We start from the raw sequence: 25,833 nt of genomic DNA on the forward strand, positions 1-25,833 counted from the left end.
GGTTTACAGAGTCAGCATATCACCACCTATGTTGGTTGAGGCAAGCAGGATTCCCTTTGGTACCATTTGTTGGGGGTCAATGGAAAGGGAGGGTCTTGCCTTCTCTTTCTGCTCAAGATTTCCAAATGTAAAATAATGCACTTGGGGAAAAGGAATCCTCAATCTGAGTATTGGCAGTTCTGTGTTAGCAAATACTTCAGAAGAAAAGGATTTAGGGGTAGTGATTTCTGACAGTCTCAAAATGGGTGAACTGAACAGTAACTGAATTTAAACATGCCTGGGATAAACATATATCCATATATCCAAAATGGGTGAACAGTGCAGTCAGGCGGTAGGGAAAGCAAGTAGGATGCTTGGCTGCATAGCTAGAGGTATAACAAGCAGGAAGAGGGAGATTATGATCCCGCTATATAGAATGCTGGTGAGACCACATTTGGAATACTGTGTTCAGTTCTGGAGACCTCACCTACAAAAAGATATTGACAAAATTGAACGGGTCCAAAGACGGGCTACAAGAATGGTGGAAGGTCTTAAGCATAAAACGTATCAGGAAAGACTTAATGAACTCAATCTGTATAGTCTGGAGGACAGAAGGAAAAGGGGGGACATGATCGAAACATTTAAATATATTAAAGGGTTAAATAAGGTCCAGGAGGGAAGTGTTTTTAATAGGAAAGTGAACACAAGAACAAGGGGACACAATCTGAAGTTAGTTGGGGGAAAGATCAAAAGCAACATGAGAAAATATTATTTTACTGAAAGAGTAGTAAATCCTTGGAACAAACTTCCAACAGACGTGGTTGATAAATCCACAGTAACTGAATTTAAACATGCCTGGGATAAACATATATCCATCCTAAGATAAAATACAGAAAATAGTATAAGGGCAGACTAGATGGACCATGAGGTCTTTTTCTGCCGTCAGACTTCTATGTTTCTATGTTTCTAAGATCCCCATGGACAATTGGTGAGCCACTGTGTGACACAGAATGCTGGACTCGATGGGCTTTGGCCTGATTCATCAGGGCTCTTCTTATGTTCTTATGGTGGTTTTCTTGCAGATGTTTCATTACCGAAACTAGGTAACATCATCAATGTTAGTAAGGAGTCCTTACCAGCACTGATGGTGTTATCTACCTTGGATAATGAAACATCTGCAGGAAACAAACAAGATCAGAGAATACCAAGGACCCCTCATAATGCTTCCTCCTTTTGTTTTCCCTACACCAACCTCCAAGTCCGTGTCTGTTTAATCCTTGAAGGCATTTAAACACAACTCAGGCATTTTAACACAGTGATTCTCAACCTGGGGGTCAGGACCCCTTTGGGGGTCGAACGACCATTTCACAAGGGTCGCCTAAGACCATGGGGAAAGACAAATTTCCCATGGTGTTAGGAACTAAAGCTTCTATTCTGGCGCCTTGGAACATATTTTTACAATCTGACCAATCAGTGGGGGTGTCCCTCTGACCTTCCTGACAATCAGCTTAAAGCTCTGCTGGGAGAATTGGCACTAGTTGGGGGGGAGTCACCACAACATGAGGAACTGTATTAAGGGGTCGCGGCATTAGAAAGGTTGAAAACCATGGCTTTAACCGGTGTTCGTTTTGCCTTTGTCTCTCTAGAGTCCCGTTCCCACGGCAGAGCGAACTTTGTTCAGCGAGACGAAAGGACTCTCAAAATGCAAGAACATCTGAAGAAGAGGCTAAAAGACCGGCAGGCCAGCGGACATACGAATAACAAGGCCAACAGCCCCCCGTCCTCACCTCACAAAGCTAACAGCTCTTCCGGCAACAGCGTTCAGAACGGCTACGGGAAGGGGCAGCCAGGCACCGTAGGGCAAATGAAACAGAAACATGTAGGAAAAACCCGAGGAAGCCCCATCCCTTCAGCCGATTCCGGAATGGGAGGTACAGAAAATTTTGGGGTTGGGGGGGGGGGGGGGAGAGGAGGAGGGAAATGGATGCATGCATTAATCAAGTGAACGTAAAACATAAGCTGTGTGGATCTATGTGGGAATAGGCTGGCTCTGTTAAAAAGTGCTATTGCTAACATGTTGTAAGCCGCCCTGAGTCTAAGGAGAAAGGCGACATAAAAATCAAATGAATAAATCAAATAAATAAACAGGCCACAACACTATACCTCCTTTACCATCGGTGGAATTCAACTCCTAGAATAGGTGGGAATAGGTTGCCTTTGAATTGGTAAAACCAACAGGTCCATTTCCTCTATGGGAAAGGAATGAAATGGTGATATCTTCCTATCTGGGTGCTTCGCTGGCAACAGAAGTCCGGAGGTGGGGTTTCCCAGTGAGGGGAGCCTCAGCGAAATTGCAGCATCGCAAAAACACAGAAGTCCTCGAAACCCCATTTCCGGACTTCCGTTGCCAGCGAAGCGCCCGTTTTTGCGCTGCTGGGATTCCCCTGCAGCATCGCAAAAACACAGAAATCCAGAGTTGGTGTTTCCCATGGAGGGGAGCCTCAGGGGAATCCCAGCAGCGCAGAAACGGGCACTTCGCTGGCAACAGAAGTCCGGGTTTATAAGGTGAAAATAGTTTGGAAGAAGAGGCAAAACAATCTTTAACCCTGGGTTTGTATCTCGAAAAGTTTGTATGACGAGGGGTTTGTAAGACGAGGTATCACTGTATTATTAAGTGGGGCACTGGAGCTCCCTGGGCCAAAGTCATCGGCGTGATATCGTTTGGACTTATTGACTGCCCTACAAACAGCCAGTGAAAGAAAAGGGGAAAAAAATATGCCATCCAGGAAGAAACATCCGTAATCATAGATTCCTTTGTAGTCGATTCCATTTGCACAATACTGGAAAAACGAAATGGTGCCACAGGAGGAGGAGATAATAGAGAAAATCACAGCATATGCAGAGATGGATAAATTAACTCTAAAAATAAAACAATAAGGAAGAGTCTGAGTTTTATAAATGTTTGGATGTTTTATTGATAGGTAGAAAAAAGGTTAAAGTGACTAATGTACATGCAATTAACAACTACAAAGAGCTATTTCCTGGTGACAAATTGTAAAATGGAAAAATAGAAATTTAAGATTACTTATATAAATTATGATTATTGTTTCTTTTCCAAAAGTATTTAACAAATATTTTAAAAAGGGATATGTAATAGAATATGTATACAGTTAGAACCGTTTGCTACACATTTGTCCAATTTTCTCTCTAAACGTTTTTGTTTTATGTGTTGTGTGCATATATGTATTTAAATAAAATTTATTTTTAAACATTAACTAGCATTCTTAACTGCAAGCCAGGGAAGTCTTAAGCAGAAAAGCGAACATAAGAATTATCTGGAAACATGCATATCTTTCCTCCTTTTCAGTCATTTCTAAGCATTCCTAGTGCCGAAGCTTTAATCTTAATTAACAAATGCTTCAAAAGGTTCCCAAGCATCTCCCAGTGCATGGAATGTAGCCAGCCCTTTGAGGAAAGTTTACTTATCATTTGGTATGTGTCTAATCTCAAAAATGGACACCACCACCCCTTTTATAAAGGAAAGTTTTCTAATTAAAAAATAATAATAATTCTAAACTGTATTTCCAAAGTGAAAGGAGGAACTTGCTGTTGGGATTCTAAATGTTAGAATTTTAAAATGCAAGATATGAGCAAATTCTCGATGGCCTCGCAGGGCAAGCCTAAAAGGAAGTCTCTGCTGTTTTCTTTCTCCTGAGCAGACTTGCAAGCTTGGCAGATTCGGTGGTCAAAACAAATAAGGCCAGTGAACTTTGCTCAGCTTGTCTTTTGCTGCTTCTGACAACTTTTTATCTGTTGGCGCTGCAGTTAAAAAACATCAACATTTAACTGGGGGGTTTTGTTCTGTTTCCCCTTTGCTTTAACATGTTGTGGTTTTCCTCCTAGAATCTGACACAGAGTCTAGAAAATCCGAAGAACTCTTGAGCTTCAGTAAGCCGACCGTAAGTTGCAAAAACTCGCCACAGGGTAGGGGAGTAGATGGGAGGGCTGGGCCCTTACATTTCCCAGGCTGGCCCCTTGGACCAGATCCGACCACATCACGGGCCAAGATGTTTGACACCACTGCCCTATAGCAACGGCATTTAGGCTTATATAGTAATAACAATAGCACTTAGGTATATACCACTTCACAGTGCTTTACAGCCCTCTCCAAGCTGTTTACAGAGTCAGCATATTTCTGAGTCCTTATTTTACCCACCTCAGAAGGGTGGAAGCTGAGTCAACTTTGAGCTGGTCAGGATCTATTTTTTGGCAATGAACTGAGCTAACCTTAGAAACATAGAAACATAGAAGATTAACGGCAGAAGAAGACCTCATGATCCATCTAGTCTGCCCTTATACTATTTTCTGTATTTTATCTTAGGATGGATATATGTTTATCCCAGGCATGTTTAAATTCAGTTACTGTGGATTTATCAACCACATCTGCTGGAAGTTTGTTCCAAGGATTTACTACTCTTTCAGTAAAATAATATTTTCTCATGTTGCTTTTGATCTTTCCCTTTTGTGTCCCCTTGTTCTTGTGTTCACTTTCCTATTAAAAACACTTCCCTCCTGGAACTTATTTAACCCTTTAACATATTTAAATGTTTCGATCATGTCCCCCCTTTCCCTTCTGTCCTCCAGACTATACAGATTGAGTTCATGAAGTCTTTCCTGATATGTTTTATGCTTAAGACCTTCCACCATTCTTGTAGCCCGTCTTTGGACCCGTTCAATTTTGTCAATATCTTTTTGTAGGTGAGGTCTCCAGACCTTCAATAGCACTTATATACTGTTTCACAGTACTTTAAAGCCCTCTCTAAGCAGTTTACAGAGTCAGCATACTGCTCCGACAATCTGTGTCCTCATTTTACCAACCTCAGAATGATGGAAAGCTGAGTCAAACTTGAGCCTGGTGAGATTCGAACTGCCAAATTGCAGGTAGTCAAAGTAGCCAGCAGTACTGCACTACTAACCACTGTGCCACCAGCGCTCTTTACTGCATTACTACATTCTAACCACTGTGCCATCACGTCTCCTTATATACTGCCCCATAGCAAAATTACAGCACCCTAATTTTACTGACCTCAGAAGGATGGAAGGCTGAGTCAACCTCGAGCCCCATTGGGATTGAACTCCAGGCTGTGGGCAGAGTTAGCCTGCAATACTGCACTTCACCACCAGGGTTCAAGATGATGCACCAGGTCCATCCAGTTGAGGCAGAAGTAGTGGCACAATGATCATTTTGAGGAAAGCAACAAAACAACCACATATTGAATACAGTAATACCTCATGATACGAACTTAATTGGTGCAAGGAGGAGGTTCGTAAGACGAAAGGTTCGTAAGACGAAACATTGTTTCCCATAGGAAACAATGTAAAGTCAATTAATCCGTGCAACCAAAAAAACCCCCGCAAAAAAAACGGCTTTCGGCGACTGCTGCGAAGCGGCGTGGGTGTTTTAAAAGGTGACAGCCGGCCTGGGGGGCTGCCCAGCACCTCTCCGAACCCGGGTTCGGGGTTCGGGGGGGTGCTGGGAAGCCCCCCAGGCCGGCTGCGACCTTTTAAAAGAGCCGCGCCGCTTCCCATCTGTCTCCTGAAGCCGAACGGCAAAGCCGAACTTCCGCGTTCGGCTTCAGGAGACAGCTGGGAAGCGGCGCGGGTGTTTTAAAAGGTCGCAGCCGGCCTGGGGGGCTTCCCAGCAACCTCTCGAACTGAACCCGGGGTTCAGCAAAATTTTGCCTCTTCTTACAAACTTTGTTCGAGTTATGAACCGGTGTTCGGGAGGCTTCTGGGAAGCCCCGCCGCCCGGCTGTTACCTTTTAAAACAGCCGCGCGGCTTCCCAGCAGTCTCTGAACGCCGGTTCGTAACTCGAAAAAAGTTCGTAAGAAGAGGCAAAATTTTTCTGAACCCCGGGTTCGTATCACGAGTTCGTAAGACGAGGGGTTCGTATCTTGAGGTACCACTGTATTTGTACAGTAGTCCCTTGCTATACCGCGCTTCACCTACTGCGGCTTCACTTCATTGCGGGTTTCTGAGGAAGCCGATCGGCAGATTTAAACAGCCCGCCGAACTCGATCGGCAGGTTTTTTAAAAAAAATTTTTTAAAAAAATCTAAAATTGTAAATACTGTATTTAAATACTGTATCTAAAATAAATACTGTGTGGGAAGGGTTTATAAACACTTAAAACAATGAAAACTTACCAAACAATTACAATATAAATACTTAAATAAGTACTATCAGTCGATAAATTCCCCATCGGGGATTTCACCTATCGCGGCCGGGTCTGGAACGTAACACCAGCGATAGGTGAGGGACTACTGTATTGTAAATGGTAACCATCTTCGCTTTGGTTTTCAAAGGTCTCTGAGATACAGGCACGGTCAGCAGTTATTTCTTGGAATGCCGTCGTTGCAGCCCAGAATGAAGAAATGCAGAATCTCACTCCTGAATCCTTTACTTTTGAAGTTGCAATCTCGAATAGCGGTAAAAATGGAAAATTTAAACCCCTTTACAGGTGAGTCCATTTTCTATAATTGAATGGCATGGCTTTCTTAGCTGGCCACCTGATGGCCAGTGTCAATCAGGGTTGCTTTTCAGCTTTGTTTCCATGGAAATAATTTTAAACGTTGACCTTATGTTTGCTTTTACTGTTGAACTTTTATGTGCCAAATCCAAGAAGTCAATTTTTAAGATTAGCTTGCAGACCTAATTTTTATCCTGTGCCATCCTTTCTGATTCCTAGTTCTGCAAGTTGCATTTGCCAGCTGATTTGTCATTGTAAGCATGTTTTTATTTTAGGATTTTCCCCCTCTGCCAAAGGCAGAAGGATTTTTTTAGTTCATTATTTTTCTTGTTATGATCTAACAGTATCTTTTTTTGCTCCCTACAGTGGTGAGGATGTAACTTTTACTCTGTCTGAACTCCGACCAGCAACTGATTATCATGTCAGGTGAGCTTGCAAAACAAAAGTTTTTCAATAGCAAGACAATAAAACAAAGATCACAATGTTTTAAATTTGAAGGATAGGGGGGTTTTTTGGAGGTGAAGCCTCCCATCAAGGGGTACAGGGACATGGGAATTGCACTAGTGCCAAAAGAGGACTTTTTGGGGGGCAGTGGGTTAAAGCTTTTCATGGCCCTTGTTGGAGAATGTTGGATTTTATTGCCAAATAAAATGGAAGTAAAAGGGTATTGCGAGTTTAAGGTGTGACATTTGGGTCTTGAGAAAGGGGAGAAAAGGCCCAAGAGGTAATAGTTTTAGGTTGGAAGGATGCAACAAAATGGACAATACAAAACTGGTATCGGGGGAACACATTCAGTTTGAAATTATGGAAATTAAAATGAATGCGATCAATGAAAATAAAGTGGAAAAACTGATGGGAAGATGGCACAGGGTCAGAGGTTTTATGGCTAGTAGAATTTGAGACCGAGCCATAAAGAATAAATTGGAATCACTCTACACTTTGTAAATATGTTGATGTTCCTGGTTTTAAAATACTATAAATTAGTACACCCTCATTTGGTGGAGGGATTGAATGATTGTTGTTGGGTGGCGGGAGCACATATCACTGTGCACTGTTTTGTGTGTGTGTGTGTATTCGTTTATATTATAAAAATCAATAAAATTTATTTTTAAAAAATTGGGAATGGGGAGGAAAGGAGCTGTGGGTCTTCTTCTAAATTGTAAATTGCCCTGAGTCCTATGGGATTGAGCGGCATATAAGTCAATTAAATTACATTAAATTAATGAATCTACCATAAGGGGGCTATATTTATTTATTTTATTTTATTTATTAGAATTTGTCAAACAAAAACTAGAACAAGAATAAAAGAATAAAAATACAGTGACAGGGACGATAGACACGGTAGTGCACTTAATACACGCCCCTTCTATAGTCCAAATGAAGTTCCTGAAATATTGTAGTTTTTTTCAGAATACACTGGAGTATGAGACGCATACAGAGTTTTGGGCGAAGAAAACAAAGGGGAAAAATTTTGCCTCTGCCACTGCCTCCCAGCAATTTGCCTCCTTGCAGCTTTAGTTTCACTTTCAGTTTAGCATGTGGCTGCCAGCCTGCAGCCTCACTCAGCTGAGAGTCGAAAAGCTGATAGCTCAGCATAACAGGCTCTGTTCTGTTTGCTGCAAAGAGATAAATTGCTGGGAGGCAGAGGCCAAAAGGTGGGAATGGCTGGGTGGGGGCTACATTCAGTGTATAAGAAGCATCCAAATTTTCACCCTCTTTTGGGAGGTAAAAAGGTGCGTCTTATACTCTGAAAAATACAGTAGCCATTTCTCAGAGCCTTTTGTTAACCATGGTCTGTTTTTTCAGACCTCAAGGTCATTGTATGTTGGTAACTTCTGTGGCTTATTTTGTTCCATTGTATGACATTCCTTATCCTTAAGTTTACTAAGCGATTTATATCAAAACATTTTCCCATCGCCAACGAACCTTCAAAACGAAGCTATAACAAAGAGTTATAGCAGAATTTAGAAAGACTGAGGCTTTGTTTTTATAGCTCTATCTATGTCTGTGTTGACTTCATGCAGAGTTTCGGCATTGGGTCATTCCACAAAGGAATCTGTTTCTGAGCTGGTGAGTTTTACTACCGAGAGTTGTGAACCGGATCCCCTAGCAGCACCAAAAGTAGTCAACAAAACCAAAACCAGCCTGACTTTACAGTGGAAGGTAAGAGCAAAGCCAAGAATAGATCCTGACCTCTGTGTGAGTTTTCAAAAGTAATACGCATCCCCCCCCCCCCCGACCCCTGTAATGATGTTCTTTACCAAGAGACAACTTGGTTTGAACGCACTCAGCTTACATCGCACTCAATTTTGTAGTGGGGGCACTTAAATATTGATTTTGTTTTTTAAGCATGCCTGGAGGTGAGGAAATGTTTGGAAGTAAAAGATTTCAGTTACTGTATTTATTAAATATACTACTCAAAAAAAATAAAATAAAGGGAACACTCAAATAACACATCCTAGATCTGAATGAATGAAATATTCTCATTGAATATTTCATTTGCACAACTATTCCATTTGCACAACACCACGTGAAATTGATTGTCAATCAGTTTTGCTTCCTAAGTGGACAGTTTGATTTCACAGAAGTTTGATTTACTTGGAGTAGTAGTAGTAGTAGTAGTAGTAGTAGTAACAAATAATTGCCTCAACATTGTCAGACTTTCTACTAAATCTGCACTTTTATTCTACTAGTTTTTCTCATCATTCCTTTCACCCATTTCATCCCATGTTGACTGTATGACTGTAACTTGTTGCTTATATCCTAAGATTTTTATTAATATTGCTTCTTCATTGCTTATTTGACCCCTATGACAATCATTAAGTGTCGTACCACATGATTCTTGACAAATGTTTATTTTATTTTATGTATGCTGAGAACACATGCACCAAGACAAATTCCTTGTGTGTCCAATCACACTTGGCCAATATTCTATTCTATTCTATTCTATTCTATTCTAGTAGTAGTAGTAGTAGTAGTAGTAGTAGTAGTAGTAGTAATAATTTATTAGATTTGTATGCCGCCCCTCTCTGAAGACTCAAAGACTCGGGGCGGCTCACAGCAACAGTTATATTCTGTTGTTTAAGTGTTCCCTTTATTTTTTTGAGCAGTGTAGATATGGCCAACCAACTCACACACAGGAGACTTTAGGTACCATATAGTAAAATCCATTAAAAAAAACCCTCACCCTTCCATCCCCAGATCAAGGCTATTGGGGTGTTGTTTAATGAAGCTATAAAGATAGTCCTCACCTTACAGCACTTCATTTAATGACTGCTTCCCCCTCTGCTTCCTTCTTGCAGAATGAAAGTCCATTTTATTTACTGTATTTTTCAGAATAGAAAAAGTTTCTAATTTCATTAATTGATTCCAATTATTTTAACCATATTGAAAATGTTGAAGTAGATATTATAGTGTAGTAGTATATTAAGAAATTTTAAGGATAGGTTTTATGTCTTATTAATTGATTTTAATTATCTTAATTATACTGTTAAAATGGAAATACAGAAGTAGATGTTATATTATAGTAGCACATCAAGAAATTTTATGGAAAAGTTTTTAGCTTTATTAATAGACTCCAATTATTTCAATTATAATCTTAAAATGGAAATATCGAAGTAGATGTTAGGTTATAGTGGTATATTATGAATTATTTTTCTGTATTGATCTGAATCACAACTAGTCTTCTTTTTTGTATTAGCAAGACGTCTATGCTTAGTGGGTCAATGGTAGCTCCTTTAAATGTTAAATGTTGTTTGTCTTGTTTGTCTTAAAGAAAAATAAATATTAAAAAAAATTCAAAAAAGATACCCCTTAGTTTTTGGGGAGGAATTCTGCCTCTGCCTGTCAGCATCAGCACATTAGTTCATTGGTTGTGAGTGTGTCCGAAAACAGAATATGTCAGAGGCCAAAACGGGGCATGTAGGGAGCCTAAAATGCAATGCGCAGAGGCAGCGATAGCCGGTGATGAGCTTTGCCGATCCCCGCAACCTTGAACAGCTCTCAAACGGAGCATATGGAGGCTGAAAACACGAGTCACAGAGCCCCAAAATGCAAACCATTGTCTGTGGCATTCTATGCAGCAGAAAAAACACACAGAGGCCAAAGGGTGGGGGTCGGTGGGTGGGCAGAGCTACATTTGGAGTATAAGACGCACCCAAATTTTCAGCCTCCTTTGAGAGAGGGGTAAGTGCGTCTTGTACTCCGAAAAATATGATAATTATATAGTTGGAGAACACGGGGTTTTTCTGTAGGAATGAAGTATTGGAAGTAATTTTCTCTCTAAATACCAACCTAACTTTTCTTCCTTTCTTTTCACAGTCCTCCAATGACAATGGGTCCAAAATAACAGGCTACCTTTTAGAATGGGACGAGGTATGTTTCAATGAAATTATAAGTCATCATAATTCTGATATTCTGATCAAGATAGTTGGGTAAAACATCCTCCCGTGCAAATGTTCAGGAGACAACTGCAAAATTGCAAATCCAGAAGAAAGATCTTGTGTTCCAGCCAATCCACTTTTCTGGAAGGCAAGAAACAGAACTTCCAAAATGGGTTTTTAGCATCTTTTGTTTTAAGATATTGGGATTTTAAGCAAGAATTTGTTAAGATTTCAGGTGGACGTTTAAAAAAAAAAAAGCAAGAATGCCTTAAATGAAGATCGTAAATTTCTCAGACTTGGGCAGAATCAATAAATAATAGCTAATGGAAACATTGCCCCATTTGATTCCTACCAAGATGAATTCATAATCTGGCTCTGTAAGCCTTAACTAAGGCAGTCTTGTGTACCTATGAAATATGTGTTATATTGTTGGCTGTGGATTGCTAATTTTTTTCTTAACAAAATCCAAAAAAACTTTACCCCAAAAGATTAGCACCAGAATTGTTTTATAACTAGAGCTGTCACTCAAATTCCTTTTTTAAAAAAGATATTTTGGATTATAAAGTAATGACATTTAAAATTGGCTTGTCAGGGAGAAATTGTATCAGATCATGGACTTAATTCCCTAATGTTAACATGTTTGCTACAAAAATCAATGGCACAATACCACATGCATCTATCTCACAATGTTGCTTTGTATCTGTCTTATTGCTGAACTACCACAATTCCTGGGGAACAATAACAATGAGATTTGGAAAATGGAATGGGCTGTACACTTGACAAATAAATTAATAGGGTGGAAATGTTCTGCTTTTCATGGCCCAATTTGAAGCTATTATTAGGCTAGAGCAGTGTTTTCCAACCTTGGCAACTTGAAGATATTTGGACTTCAATTCCCAGAATTCCCCAGCCAGCATTCGCTGGTTGGGGAATTCTGGGACTTGAAGTCCAAATATCTTCAAGTTGCCAAGGTTGGGAAACACTGGGCTAGAGAACCTTGATTGAGAAGTGTTTTATTCTAGATTTTGAACTAAGAATCATGGGTATAAAGCTGGTCTCCTTTACTAAGATGATTTGTTTATTTATTCAATTTTTTTGCCACCCTTCTCCTTAGATTCAGGGCGGCTTACAACATGTTAGCAATAGCACTCTTTAACAGAGCCAGCCTATTGCCCCCACAATCCGGGTCCTCATTTTACCCACCTCCGAAGGATGGAAGGCTGAGTCAACCTTGAGCCGGTGGTGAGATTTGAACCGCTGACCTGCAGATCTACAGTCAGCTTCAGTGGCCTACAGTACAGCACTCTACCTGCTGCGCCACCCTGGCTCTGAGGACGTGTTTTACATCTAAACACTACTCCAGATGGGAGTTGAAGTCCACAAGTCTTAAACTTGCCAAGTTTGAATATATCTCCGCTTTAGGCTTAATGCAATGTTTCTCAGCCTTGGCAATTTTAAGATGAGTGGACTTCAACTCCCAGAATTCCCTAGCCATCCATGCTTAAAGTTGCCAAGATACATTGACCTAATAGCTTTTGCGTGTGAAAAAGGAGGAGGAGGAAGCATACTCTACCCCGTCAGCCTTCCACCTTCAAATATGAAAGATTCTAGCTGAGGCTAGAACCTTTGAGAACTTTACTCTACTTTCTGACTTAATTTTAAGAAGAAGAGACTGACAGCCGTTTTGTCTGAAACGGTCTAGGTCCCTGGTTCCCAATGTGGGGCGCAATTTAATTTTTGAGGGGGGCAATTGGAAACTTGTTTAAACCAGGTTAATGGCTTCCTCCGCATGAACCGGAGTTCACTTTTTGAATAGTAAGCATTATATGTCACTGGCGGGAGGGAGGGGGGTCAAGGTTTTAGAGATGCTTAGGTGGGGAATGGCCAAAAAAAGATTGGGAACCTCTGGTCTAGGCCAGGGGCAGGCAAAGTTGGCTCTTCTAGGACATGTGGACTTCAATTCCCAGAATTCCTGAGCTAGCGTGATTGGCTCAGGAATTCTGGGAATTGAAGTCCACAAGTCCTAGAAGAGCCAACTTTGCCTACCCCTGGCCTAGGCTCTCCTGCCTGAGCAGGGGGTTAGACTAGAGGACCTCCAAGGTCCCCTCCAACTCTCTCATTGTGTTCTTCTTTGAAAAGGGGAAGAGTGGAGCCTTCAAAGAATGCTACTACGGCCATCTGAAGCAGCACAAAGTCACCAAGCTGTCGCCCTCTACCAAATACGCATTCAGACTCGCCGCCAAAAATGACATTGGCATGAGGTAAAAAAAGAGGGAAGGGCATCGTAAGTTCAACGTTTCCACAAAGATGGCTCAGCTCCTTCTCCAACCCTAATTTTTTTGTCCTCCCCCAGTGGGTTCAGCGAAACGTTGGTCTGCTTCACCATCGGAGTGGTCCCACCACCACCCCTCCCACCCCAACAAAGTAAGGCCGGTGTGAACTGGCTGTCGCTAAAATGGGGGCCTCCCAACGGTATGTCTTCGGATGACTCTCTGACGTACATTTTAGAAATGGAAGAAGAAGGCTCGGTGAGTGTTCTGCCGGAGTGTTTCAACCGCCCGTAATTACAGGGTAATTAGTCCAGGAAGACACACACCACACGATAAAAGGAAAACCCAAAAGTTTTTATCAACAGAAAAACAGAAACAGCTCCCTTTTTAAATGTCAAAGGGATTTTCTGGTACACACAAGTCACAGGTTGAATGCAATACAATTGCTCACCCAATAACTGGGAAATTGAGTCCAATTCTAAGTTCCAGAAAGTCCATACACAATCTTGAACAGCACAAAAACCACGATCTTGATGAAACAATGAATCAGATAAACTGCCATGAGGCTAAAACACCCGTCTGCCCTTTTATCTGTAGCACTAATTACAGCAGCCCCACCCAACCACAGGTGGCCTCATTTTCTCTTGTAATAATCCTTCAGTTGTTGTCTCCTATGCATCACTCTACGCATGCGTGGATGTGTCATTCTTGTGCAGAATCCAAGGATGATACAGATGATTGATCTCCTCCTGGGCTGTCTGCCAAACTCCCCTCTTCCCTGTCACTCACGCTTCCTTGGTCAGAGGAGGCTTCGTCGGCAGATTCTATCGGGAGCAAAACAGGCCTGCGGCATGTGGATGTTTCCCCCACATGCACTTGCACATTCCTTGTGGCAGGAGCTGGGCCGGAGCTAACCACAATACCGAGTAGCTGTTTGAATCCGGATCCTTGAGTTTCCAGTCGGGAGAGGGAAGACTTGGAAGAGAGCAGCTGGATTAGAAGGTTGCCTAGTGAATAATTGCGTTCTGTGCCATTCGCCCATCCCGGAGGACCTGGTAGTCAATGAACCCTTCGGAGAGCCATTTAACATCCAATTGTTGCTACTCAAAAGTCTTCCCCTTCGAAGAAGAGGCAGGCACAGTAAACAGTAGAGTTGCATAATGCTTTGGATTCTGGGGGAGTGGGGACCTGCTTTTGGATGACACTGGAGGATTTAGGACTATTTATTAGGAATAATGGCTGTGTCAAGCATGGGGAGGTGGTGGCTAAAAGAAACCCATGAAAATATTGGAAAATTTGTTACTTATTCCAGAAGTTTTGAAGACAGGCAATATTTTCTAATAATCAAAGGATGAAGCAATTCGTATTAGTCTGACAAAGCTTCTGGAATATTTTGTAACATTGTGTTGTGTTACGTCATGGTGCTGTGTTTATTAATAAACCAATCACTAATTGATGTGTGTGTGTGTGTCTCTCTCTCTCTCTGTGTAACATATTTTTGCTTATAATGAAAAGGAAGGGAGACTACTATAGATCTATTTCGGGATTATTTGCCCTCATCAGGTAGCCACACCCTTTCTGGGATTTGAACCTGGGCCTCTGCCTTGTAATTTAATATATATTTTTGCTGATAATGTAAAGGAAGGGAGACTAGTATAGATCTATTTCAAGCTATTTTGCTCCCATCAGCTATCCATACCCTTATTGGGCTTTGAACCTCTAGGTCACAGGTTGTCCTCCTGTCTCAGCTCATATATATATATATATATATATGTAGATTGTTCTGAGTTCGGGTTTTGCCCTGTGTAATGTTTTGCATGTCTATGCGACGTTTCGGCGAAATCACATTCACCATCATCAGGCTGGAGTTCCAATCTTTGTGTTTTTGCAAATGAATATTAGCAACTGACATTTCTTCTTAGCATGTAGTGTGGGGGTGGAGATTTGCTTTGAATGTAGCAAATAGATTGGGTGACTATGCTTCCGTGATCTGATTGGTTGGTGTAATCATGGTTATAGAAGGAATGGCATGAAGATTATGAAGTGTTTTGTTTAAGTCTGATTTCCAAATATAAAATTCTAAAATCATAATAATTAAAGGATTGACATATTGATTATAATGAAGTGTTTATTTTGTTTAAGGCTGGTTTCCAAATCTCTGGCAGGCGCGAGGTATCATCCCTATATATATATGTATATATGTGTGCGTATGTATGTATGTATGTACGTACGTACGTACGTACGTATGTATATGTATATCACATATTTAGCTGATACTGAAAATGAAGGGAGACTAGAAAAAACATATAAATGTCTAGTCTCCCTTCCTTTTCAGTATCAGCCAAATATGTGATATACATATACGTACATTCATTCATTCATTCATTCATTCATTCATTCATTCATTCATTCATTCATACATACATACATACATACATACATACATACATACATACATACATTTATTGGATTTGTATGCCGCCCCTCTCCGGAGACTCGGGGCAGCTAACAGCAATAATAAAAGAGCATATAATAATAATCCAATACTAAAAACAGTTACAAACCCATTATTATAAAACCAAACATACATACAGACATACCATGCATAAAATTGTAAAGGCCTAGGGGGAAAGAGTATCTCAATTGCCCCATGCCTGGCGTCAGAGGTGGGTTTTAAGCAGCTTACGAAAGGAAAGGAGGGTGGGGGCAATTCTAATCTCTGGGGGGAGTTGGTTCCAGAGGGCCGGGGCCGCCACAGAGAAGGCTCTTCCCCTGGGTCCCGCCAAGCGACATTGTTTAGTTGACGGGACCCGGAGAAGACCCACTCTGTGGGACCTAACTGGTCTCTGGGATTCGTGCAGCAGAAGGCGGTCCCATGTATGTATGTACATACATATATATATACATACATACATACATACATACATACATACATACATGATAGCCCCCCCCCCAAACTTTGACATGAATGAAGATTCTTTAACTGGGAACAGAAATCCATTCTGAATAAATACTAGGATTGTTATTAATGATTTTTTAAAAATTACGATTGTCATGAACATTATATAATCCTCGACTATAAGGTGGGAAGTTTACTGAACAATATGTAAACAATGGACGTATTTTTTTTTTCTTCATGCAGGATTATGGCTTCCAAGCAGGGTACAATGGAGATGAACTTTCCTGCACTTTAAGTGACCTTAGAAGAAACACTTCCTATAAATTTAGGGTAGGTGCCAAATCTTAAATGATCAACATATCCACGTGCTGAGAAATCCCTTATTGTACCCTGAAAACGTCTGACTAGTTCCTACAAACTAGGTAAAATGTATCATCTCTTCAAAGCTCTACCGTGTTCTCCTGAAAATAAGGCCCTGTCTTATATTTTTTTGAACCTTGAAATAAGCATGTGGCCTTATTGCCATGCATTCAAGCCTGTTTGGGTTTATTATCTGGGGATGTCTTATTTGGGGGATAAACAGGGTAGGAGAAGTTTATACTTCCATTAAAGACTGGAAATGATTAGATTTCATCCTTCTTTGGTCCCATCTAGTTCAATACTGAAGAGCTTAAGGTAGCACCGACTTTTTAATATTTTTTTAAAAAAATTTATACTGGCATTGATGTAACCTCGTTATGCTCCCCAGTCTTCAGCTGTCCTGTTTTAGCTTGCAAAATATCTTGTTCGTTCTTTGGAAAAAAATCATGAAGGTTTTAAGTCTGTGGAGTCCTTGGTCCAACTTCGTGCTTTCTGACCTTGAGTGTTTGCTTGAGGATGTTGTGTTACCCAACTAGGTTGGCACATGGGCACCGGCGACAAAATGAGTTGAAAGGGGCTTTGAAAAGGTATTCTACTCCAATGCACCCACATAGAAACATAGAAGTCTGACGGCAGAAAAAGACCTCGTGGTCCATCTAGTCTGCCCTTATACTATTTTCTGTATTTTATCTTAGGATGGATCTATGTTTATCCCAGGCATGTTTAAATTCAGTTACTGTGGATTTATCTACCATGTTTGCTGGAAGTTTGTTCCAAGGATCTACTACTCTTTCAGTAAAATAATATTTTCTCATGTTGCTTTTGATCTTTCCCCCAACCAACTTCAGATTGTGTCCCCTTGTTCTTGTGTTCACTTTCCTATTAAAAACACTTCCCTCCTGGACCTTATTTAACCCTTTAATATATTAAACTGTTTCGATCATGTTCCCCCTTTTCCTTCTGTCCTCCAGACTATACAGATTGACTTAATTAAGTCTTTCCTGATACGTTTTATGCTTAAGACCTTCCACCATTCTTGTAGCCCGTCTTTGGACCCGTTCAATTTTGTCAATATCATTTTGTAGGTGAGGTCTCCAGAACTGAACACAGTATTCCAAATGTGGTCTCACCAGCAATCTATATAGCGGGATCATAATCTCCCTCTTCCTGCTTGTTATACCTCTAGCTATGCAGCCAAGCATCCTACTTGCTTTCCCTACCGACTGACTGCACTGTTCACCCATTTTGAGACTGTCAGAAATCATTACCCCTAAATCCTTTTCTTTTGAAGTATTTGCTAACACAGAACTGCCAATACAATACTCAGATTGAGGATTCCTTTTCCCCAAGTGCATTATTTTACATTTGGAAACATTAAACTGCAGTTTCCATTGCTTTGACCATTTATCTACTAAAGCTAAATCATTATACACAATATCTGAAGACAAATGCACTGTTGAATTGTCCTCACTGTTGGGAAGTTTCTCCTTAATTCCAAGCTGCGTCTCCTTGATCAGTTTCCATTCATTGTTTTTGGAATTCCAGATAATGGAATAGTTGAATAATGAAATGCCCACAAGCAAAGAACCAATCCCAGAAAGCACCAAGGACACCATAGTTCAACCCTGAGTTGCAAGAGATTCTCTTCCCCTGAATTCTTGGGTCTTCCAACTTCCCCTTTCACCACCAAGTTCTGCAAGACTCATGTGACAGCCCTTCCTGGTTACTTTGTGCTCAGCTTCATTAATTTCCCACGTGTTACGAAGAGAGAGAGAAGTCATTCTGCATGTAAATATATTCTTAGAGTCATTGTGGGGAATTTCAGGCTGTTTTGTGACACCTGTAGGCCAGTGATATATAGATGGTCTAGTGAAGAAAGACCATCGTTTTCTCCATGAAGACAAAGAGGCTTATCATCCAAGAAACCGAAGAAGAACTGAAGATGCTTCTTGGATGAGAAACAAAATGTCTTCAAGTAAAAACACAGAAAATCCAGCTGCCTCTTGTAAAAAAGCACCTTTGGGACAACCATGACCTCGATGACCAAGAACCTCCAAAGAGGTTTAGTGGAGAAAGAGTTTTGATTCTTTGTTCCCCATAGAAAAAGCTTTGATTTTTAAAAAAATGAAAAATCATACACCTGCGCAACTTATTTATTTATTTATTTATATGTTTATTTATTGGATTTGTATGCCGCCCCTCTCCGCAGACTCGGGATGGGTAACAACAGTGATAAAAAACAGCATGTAACAATCCAATACTAAACAACTAAAAAAACCCCTTATTTTAAAACCAAACATGCATGCAAACATACCATGCGTAAATTGTAAGGTCTAGGGGGAAAGAATATCTCAGTTCCCCCATGCCTGACGGCAGAGGTGGGTTTTAAGAAGCTTACGAAAGGCAAGGAGGGTGGGGGCAATTCTAATCTGGGGGGAGTTGGTTCCAAAGGGCTCTTCCCCTGGGTCCCGCCAAACGACATTGTTTAGTTGACGGGACCCGGAGAAGACCCACTCTGTGTGACCTAACTGGTTGCTGGGATTCGTGCAGCAGAAGACGGTCCCGGAGATATTCTGGTCCAGTGCCATGAAGGGCTTTATAGGTCATAACCAACACTTTGAATTGTGACCGGAAACTGATCGGCAACCAATGCAGGCTGCGGAGTGTTGTTGTAACATGGGCATATTTGGGGAAGCCCATGATTGCTCTCGCAGCTGCATTCTGCACGACCTGAAGTTTCCGAACACTTTTCAAAGATAGCCCCATGTAGAGAGCGTTACAGTAGTTGAACCTCGAGGTGATGAGGGCATGAGTGACTGTGAGCAGTGACTCCTGGTCCAAATAGGGCCGCAACTGGTGCACCAGGCGAACCTGGGCAAACGCCCCCCTCGCCACAGCTGAAAGATGCTTCTCTAATGTGAGCTGTGGATCGAGGAGGACGCCCAAGCTGCGGACCCTCTCTGAGGGGGTCAATAACTCCCCCCCCCCAGGGTGATGGACAGACAGATAGAATTGTCCTTGGGAGGCAAAACCCATAGCCACTCCGTCTTATCAGGGTTGAGCTTGCGTACTTTTATCAGAATATTGATAATAATAATAATAATAATAATAATAATAATAATAATAATACTTTATTAGATTTGTATGCCGCCCCTCTCCGAGGACCGGAGTGGCTGACAACAGGGTGCCAGTTGGCAGGAATGCTAGGAAAGAGGGGTGTTTATGCACATGTTTGGGAAGTGTTTGGTAGTGCAGAAATTCTGGATAGAGGTGCAAGAGGAAATAAATGAATAGGATGTTAAATATAAAATGGGCGATTACAAAGGAAATGGCAGTAATAGTAATGAGCAATATGGGAGAATTTAGAGAAATCAAAGAAGCAGCTATAGAAAGTGCCCAAGGGATAATAGTTTTAGATTGGAAGGATGCGACAAAATGGATAATACAAAATTGGTACCGGTACTTGGTGGAACACATATAGTATGGAATTATGGATATAAAGATGAATATGATTAATGAAAATAAATTGCAGAAATTTATGGGATGATGGGACAGGGTTAGAGGTTATATGTTCAGCAGAATTCGAGGCCAATCACTGTAAATATTGTAATGTTCTTGGTTTAAAATGCTATAAATAAGGTACACCCGTATTTTGGTGGAGGAGTTTGAATGTTGTCGGGTGGCGGGAGTACGGATCACTGAGCACTGCTATATGTAGTACGTACGTTTTTTATTTATTTATTTTTTTAAAAATTATTATAATTTTTTTAAAAAGAAAAACCATGGTATTCATCTTTAACTCAGTTTGTTCTCTTTTGCAAACGGGACAGTTGTTTGCTCACAACACTGAAGGGAAAAGTGGGCCCAGTGAAGTTGTGGAATATAGTACCTGCCCGGACAAGCCTGGGCCTCCTAGTAAACCGACTGTAAAGGGAAAAATCCATTCCCACAATGTGAAAGTTGCCTGGGGTAAGAAAACTTTGATTTCTTTGTCGAAGCGCCCCTTCGTTCCTTCCCCTGAGCTGCCCTGCCCAATCCTTAGCTCAGGGGTGTCAAACTCGATTTTATTGAGGGTCACATCAAGGTTGTGTTTGACCTTGGTGGGGGGGCAGGTGGTCATGGCTGGGGGGGGCGTAGCAATCCAAGTGCTCTGCCAGTGAAAAACGTGCTGGATTTCGTTTTTATTTATTTTATTTATTGGATTTGTATGCCGCCCCTCTCCGCAGACTCGGGGCGGCTAACAACAATAATAAAAACAGCATGTAAATCCAATACTACAACAACTAAAAAACCCTTATTTTAAAACCAATCATACCTACAAGCAAACATACCATGCATAAATTGTAAAGGCCTAGGGGGAAAGAGTATCTCAGTTCCCCCATGCCTGACGGCAGAGGTGGGTTTTAAGCAGCTTACAAAAGGCAAGGAGGATGGGGGCAATTCTAATCTCTGGGGGGAGTTGGTTCCAGAGGGCCAGGGCCGTCACAGAGAAGGCTCTTCCCCTGGGTCCCGCCAAGCGACATTGTTTGGTTGACGGGACCCGGAGAAGACCCACTCTATGGGGCCTAACTGGTCGCTGGCATTCGTGCGGCAGAAGGCGGTCCCTGAGGTAATCTGGTCCGGTGCCATGAAGGGCTTTATAGGTCATAACCAACACTTTGAATTGTGACCGGAAACTGATCGGCAACCAATGCAGACTGCGGGGTGTTGGTGTAACATGGGCATATTTGGGAAAGCCCATGATTGCTCTCGCAGCTGCATTCTGCACGATCAAGTTTCCGAACACTTTTCAAAGGTAGCCCCATGTAGAGAGCGTTACAGTAGTCGAGCCTCGAGGTGATGAGGGCATGAGTGACTGTGAGCAGTGACTCCCGGTCCAAATAGGGCCGCAACTGGTGCACCAGGCGAACCTGGGCAAACGCCCCCCTCGCCACAGCTGAAAGGTGTTTCTCTAATGTGAGTTGTGGATCGAGGAGGACACCCAAGTTGCGAACTCTCTCCGTTTTTGTCTGCGATGGCCTCCTGCAACCCTCTGCCGGCGAAAACAGATCTCTTGAGGGCTGCACATAAGCTATCCCGAGCTCCATTTTTGCTGGCAGATGCACCACAGGCTGTTCTTTCACTGTTTCCAGGGTGGACGCACGGGCCAGATCTAAGCACCCCACAGGCCGGATGCAGCCCGCAGGCCTTAAGTTTGACACCCCTGCCTTAGCTGTATAAAATGGAAAGAGAGTGGCTGCATTCAGATTGCATTTGGGGGTGGAGGTTCTGTAGCAAATTGACAGTGTTTTCAGAACAAACCTGAGATTAAATAAAAGGCAATGTGTTGTATTCTGTAGACAAGAGCTAAATGGATCCTGTTCAGTTACGAGCTTTCCTTTCGGAGCCCAGCTCTTTATTTGAAAATAGAGAGAAAAGTTGTTGAAAAGAACCTTCCTTAATATAGTTTTTGTCAGCCCGTGCAGTAATTGCAGCTAATTATTTTTGACTTAAAACTTTGGTTTTCTTTCACGTCTAAACTGTTTTTGCATTTCTTCTTAAACTAGACCCACCAAAAGATACCGGAGGATCAGATATTTCTTCATATATCTTAGAAATTTCCGAAGCCTCTGCTGGTAAGCATCTGGATATTTCATTCCTTTCTATGTTTCTTAAAAATGGAATCAATCACGCTTTGAATTGATCCAGGTTTTTAAGAAGAAAATAGACAGTCACTTATCTGAAACGGAATAGGTTCTCCTGCTTGAGCAGGGGGCTGGAATAGAAGACCTCCAAGGTCCCTTCCAACTTTTATTTATTCTGTGTTCTGTTGTATTCTATTATTCATATTCCATGCCATGCAATTCCTGTTCAATTCAATTCTATTCTATTTTCTATTCTATTTCTATTCTATTCTTGTCCCTATCCCTAATACTTCATTTTAAACATTGTGCCACACTGAAACCATGGTGGCGCAGTGATTAGAATGCCATATTGTAGACCAATTCTGCCAACTGCCAGCAGTTCAAATCTCACCAGGTCCCAAGGTTGACTCAGCCTTCCATCCTTCCGAGGTGGGTAAAATAAGGACCCAGATTATTGTGGGCAAGAGGCTGACTCTGTAAATTGTTTACAGAGTGTTGTAAAGCACTGTGAGGTGGTATATAACTCTAAGCACTATTGCTATTCTTTTGCTATTAATCAGAACTACTACGCGCCATTGATTCCATGGTGTCTGCCTTAGGCATTTATTTATTCATTTATTTTATTTTATTTATATGCCACCCAACTCCCAAAGGATATATGTATGTATGTATGTACTGTATGTGTATGGGAAGAAGCATAGTGCTTTCCTTTTTGTAGGCAGAAGTCCACAGGTTCAAATCCCAGTAGGGTTATGTTGTGGTTCAGCCTGAGGCTGCTCAGGGACCGGCTGTGTCTCTGCTGGCTCCATGCCCGGAGGAGGAGGACAGCGAAGAGGAGGGCGCTCAACAGTCGGACGGGGGAGAGGAAAATCAGGAATGGAATAAAGGAGAACAGCATGAGAGCCCCCCGGGGGGGGGGGGGAGGGCTCTCCCCAGCCAATAGTTTGAAGTCATTAGGTGATGAAGCTCAAGCCGTCATTGACATGCGACAGAAACTGTCAGATCAAAGAAAGGAGCAATTAAAGAAGTATTATCAGCACTGAATTAGGAACAGCTGGGTTTGGGTGTGGTCCTCCTTAGCAGGGTTTAAAAGGCAGGCAAGCCCTTGAAGCCATGTGGAGTGTTATCAGTTTGGAGTTGCGTTATCCTGTCTTGTTTCTCGGCGTCTTTGTTCCTGGCTTGTGGCCCAGCAGCTTTGGAAGACCCGTGGGAGGTGTAGGTCTGCTATCTACAGCCTCGGCTTGGCAGCAAGAATTCTGTATTGCTGCATGGACTTTTGCCTTCGTGGATATATCTGAAGATACAGCATTTTCCTGTTTGTAAGGACATTTTCTGTTACCTGTGTTTTTCTTGAATTTTATAAAACTGCCTTTGCCTTTTGCCAGTGTGTCTGGCTTCTCTTTTTGGGTTGGTATTGGCTTCTGGAGTGACCCAGACAGAACAGGTTATGGCTTAGCTGACGAGAACATAATAAGCTTGAAATACTAGTGTCCCTTTCTTTTCACTTATTCTCTCTCCCTGTCTGTCTGTCTGTATGTCTGTCTCTCTCTCTCTCTCTCTCACACACACACACACACACACACACACACACACAAAAACCTGCAGATTCTTGTAACTTGGGATCGGCCCTTTGTCCCTGGGAAGGGCATCATCTCCAGTTCATGTCTTTTTTAAAGATTGGGAGGTGGAGGAAGGAAGACGTTGTGTATGAGAGAGAATAGCCAGGGTTAACTTTTTGTAGCATTCCGCTGTCTCTTCTGTGATGTGGCAAGAGGAATTATTTCTCCCGCATTCTCCCAGGAATGGGTGGTGAACAGATCTTTCTTCTCCTTGTAGGCAGTAAATGGGAAATCGCCTATAAAGGTTCCACGAGAGAACATGTATGTGCCCATCTCAAGCCTGGTATTTCCTACAAGCTGAAGGTTTCCTGTGTTGGTAGAGGGGGACAAAGTCAGGTGAGGGGGTAAAAATGTTTTGGGAAACAATGCGAGCCGAGCTTATGTTTTGTATTTGTAAGGTACAGCGATACCTCGTCTTACAAATGCCTCGTCATACAAACTTTTCAAGATACAAACCCGGGGTTTAAGATTTTTTTGCCTCTTCTTACAAACTATTTTCACCTTACAAACCCACCTCCGCCTCTGGATTTCTGTTGCCAGCAAAGCACCCATTTTTGTACTGCTGGGATTTCCCTGAGGCTCCCCTCCATGGGAAACCCCACCTCCCGACATCCGTGTTTTTGTGATGCTGCAGGGGAATCCCAGCAGCACAAAAACGGGCACTTCACTGGCAATGGAAGTCCGGAGGTGGGGTTTCCCAGCGAGGGGAGCCTCAGTAAAATCGCAAAAACACAGAGGTCCAGAGGTGGGGTTTCAAGGACTTCGGTGTTTTTGCGATGCTGCGATTTCACTGATGCTCCCTTCGCTGGGAAACCCTACCTCCGGACTTCCGTTGCCAGTGAAGCGCTCGTTTTTGCGATGCTGGGATTCCCCTGTTGGGATTTCCCTGCAGCATCACAAAAACACGGAAGTCCGGAGGTGGGGTTTCCCATGGAGGGGAGCCTCAGGGGAATCCCAGCAGTGCAAAAACGGGCGCTTCGGCTGGCAAAAAGGGTGAATTTTGGGCTTGCACGCATTAATCGCTTTTCCATTGATTCCTATGGGAAACATTGTTTCGTCTTACAAACTTTTCACCTGAAGAACCTTGTCCCAGAACCAATTAAGTTTGTAAGACAAGGTATCACTGTATATAGTTGCAGATTGTCCTTGTTAAGATTGTGTTGAGGTTGGAATTTAGAAGGCGAAGAATGGGAGGATTTTCATACCTACAGAGTAAGATACCAATATAACAAATCTGAGTCTCTTCTTGCCAGTTAATTGATTTATTTGTTTAACAGCAGCCCTTGACTTACAACAGTTCATTTAGTGACCCATTTCAAGTGACAATATGACACGTGACAATTTTATCATGCTTAAGACTGTTGCAACATCCCTTTGATCATGTCATCAAAATTCAGATGCTTGGCAACCGACTCAAATTTACAGCGGTTTTGCAGTGTCCTGGGATCATGTGATCATTTTTGACAACCTCTTGACAGGCAGAGTCAATGGGGAAGCCAGGTTGACTTTAAGAACCATGTTACTGACTTAACAACTGCAGTGATTCACTTAACAACGGTGGCAAGAAAGGTTGTAAAATGAGCAAAATTCATTTAATAAATGTGGGGCAGAAACTTTGGGCTCAATTGAGGTCATGCGTCGAAGGCTAATTGTAATTACATTTGTTTGGGGTGTGGCATATTTTTTTAATTGGGTGGTTGTCTGAATGATTTAGGTCAGTGATGACGAACCTTTTATCCCCTTCAGGTGCTGAAAGCACGAGGCCCATTTTTTTGCCCTCCCCAGATTCCAGAGACTTTCTTGGAGCCTGGGGAGGGCAAAAATGGCCTCTCCTCCCCGGAGGTCCTCTGGAGGTTGAAAACGCCCTCCAGGAGCGTCCACGCGAGCCGAAAATCAGCTGGCTGGCACACACATGTGCGCTGGAGCCGAGCTAGGGCAACTGTTCACGTGCCAGCAGATATGGTTCCACATGCCACCTGTGGCACGCTTGTCATAGGTTTGCCATCATGGGTTTAGGTTTTTTGTTTGTTTGTTTGTTTGTTTATTCTTCGATGCCACCCAAACCCAAAGGACTCTAGACAGCTTACAACAATATAAAACACAAGACAATAAAAAGAATTCAAATATAAAACTAAGTTATAAAACATCAATTAAAACCCTAATAAACATAA

General features: G+C 42.0%; 1 protein-coding gene across 2 annotated transcripts in view; it reads left to right on the top strand.

The window, feature by feature from the left end:
• Positions 1-25,833, top strand: part of FNDC3A (fibronectin type III domain containing 3A) — a 90,909-nt gene that overhangs the window by 42,633 nt on the left and 22,443 nt on the right. For both annotated transcript variants that reach the window (XM_070759803.1, XM_070759804.1), the window contains exons 6-17: positions 1,626-1,910; positions 3,883-3,938; positions 6,345-6,499; positions 6,875-6,934; positions 8,533-8,671; positions 10,829-10,882; positions 13,030-13,151; positions 13,244-13,418; positions 16,303-16,389; positions 20,250-20,388; positions 21,966-22,034; positions 23,880-23,998. In XM_070759803.1, coding sequence (XP_070615904.1) covers positions 1,626-1,910; positions 3,883-3,938; positions 6,345-6,499; positions 6,875-6,934; positions 8,533-8,671; positions 10,829-10,882; positions 13,030-13,151; positions 13,244-13,418; positions 16,303-16,389; positions 20,250-20,388; positions 21,966-22,034; positions 23,880-23,998 — 1,460 coding nt within the window. The remainder of the gene's footprint in view (positions 1-1,625; positions 1,911-3,882; positions 3,939-6,344; positions 6,500-6,874; positions 6,935-8,532; positions 8,672-10,828; positions 10,883-13,029; positions 13,152-13,243; positions 13,419-16,302; positions 16,390-20,249; positions 20,389-21,965; positions 22,035-23,879; positions 23,999-25,833) is intronic.

The sequence above is a fragment of the Erythrolamprus reginae genome, chromosome 8 (genome assembly GCF_031021105.1).
Source record: "Erythrolamprus reginae isolate rEryReg1 chromosome 8, rEryReg1.hap1, whole genome shotgun sequence".
Lineage (NCBI taxonomy): Eukaryota > Metazoa > Chordata > Lepidosauria > Squamata > Dipsadidae > Erythrolamprus > Erythrolamprus reginae.